The sequence below is a fragment of the Myotis brandtii genome, unplaced genomic scaffold, assembly GCF_000412655.1.
Source record: "Myotis brandtii unplaced genomic scaffold, ASM41265v1 scaffold912, whole genome shotgun sequence".
NCBI lineage: Eukaryota > Metazoa > Chordata > Mammalia > Chiroptera > Vespertilionidae > Myotis > Myotis brandtii.
Window position 1 is genome coordinate 1 of NW_005371755.1, and position 349 is coordinate 349.

A 349-nucleotide genomic window follows, 5' to 3' on the forward strand; every position below is an offset into this window, starting at 1 on the left:
ACAGCAGTGAGATGAGGAGGTGGTGGAGGAGCCTGGCCAGGGAAGGTTTTCCTGAGGGTCTGGGAATTTATGAGTCAACGGGGGTATTTATGGGTCAATGAGGGTCAAGGGCTCAGCAGGGCCTGAGGTCCAAGCAGAGAACCTGACCAACTCACCTGATGGAGATGTAGCACATAGTAACTCGTCTTTGGTCCACTCACCTGGGTGGAAAAAGACAGGTCAGCAGAACAGGGTATCCCTGCTGGAGCCTCTCACATCCCAGCACCTGCAGCCCCACACTTCCTACTCTGGGCCAGGTGTGCAGCTTTGCTAAGGGATCCTGGGGACCCCTTGCATCAGAATCACCTGG

The 349-nt window shown here is 55.6% G+C and overlaps 1 protein-coding gene across 1 annotated transcript in view; it reads right to left on the reverse strand.

The window, feature by feature from the left end:
• Window positions 1–65: 65 nt before the first annotated feature.
• The window catches only part of LOC106724642 (gasdermin-C-like), a 16,266-nt gene continuing 15,982 nt past the window's right edge, over window positions 66–349 (reverse strand). Inside the window, exon 8 of the mRNA XM_014532764.1 lies at window positions 66–155. Within this exon, the coding sequence (XP_014388250.1) occupies window positions 88–155 (68 nt within the window). The 3' untranslated portion in view covers window positions 66–87. The remainder of the gene's footprint in view (window positions 156–349) is intronic.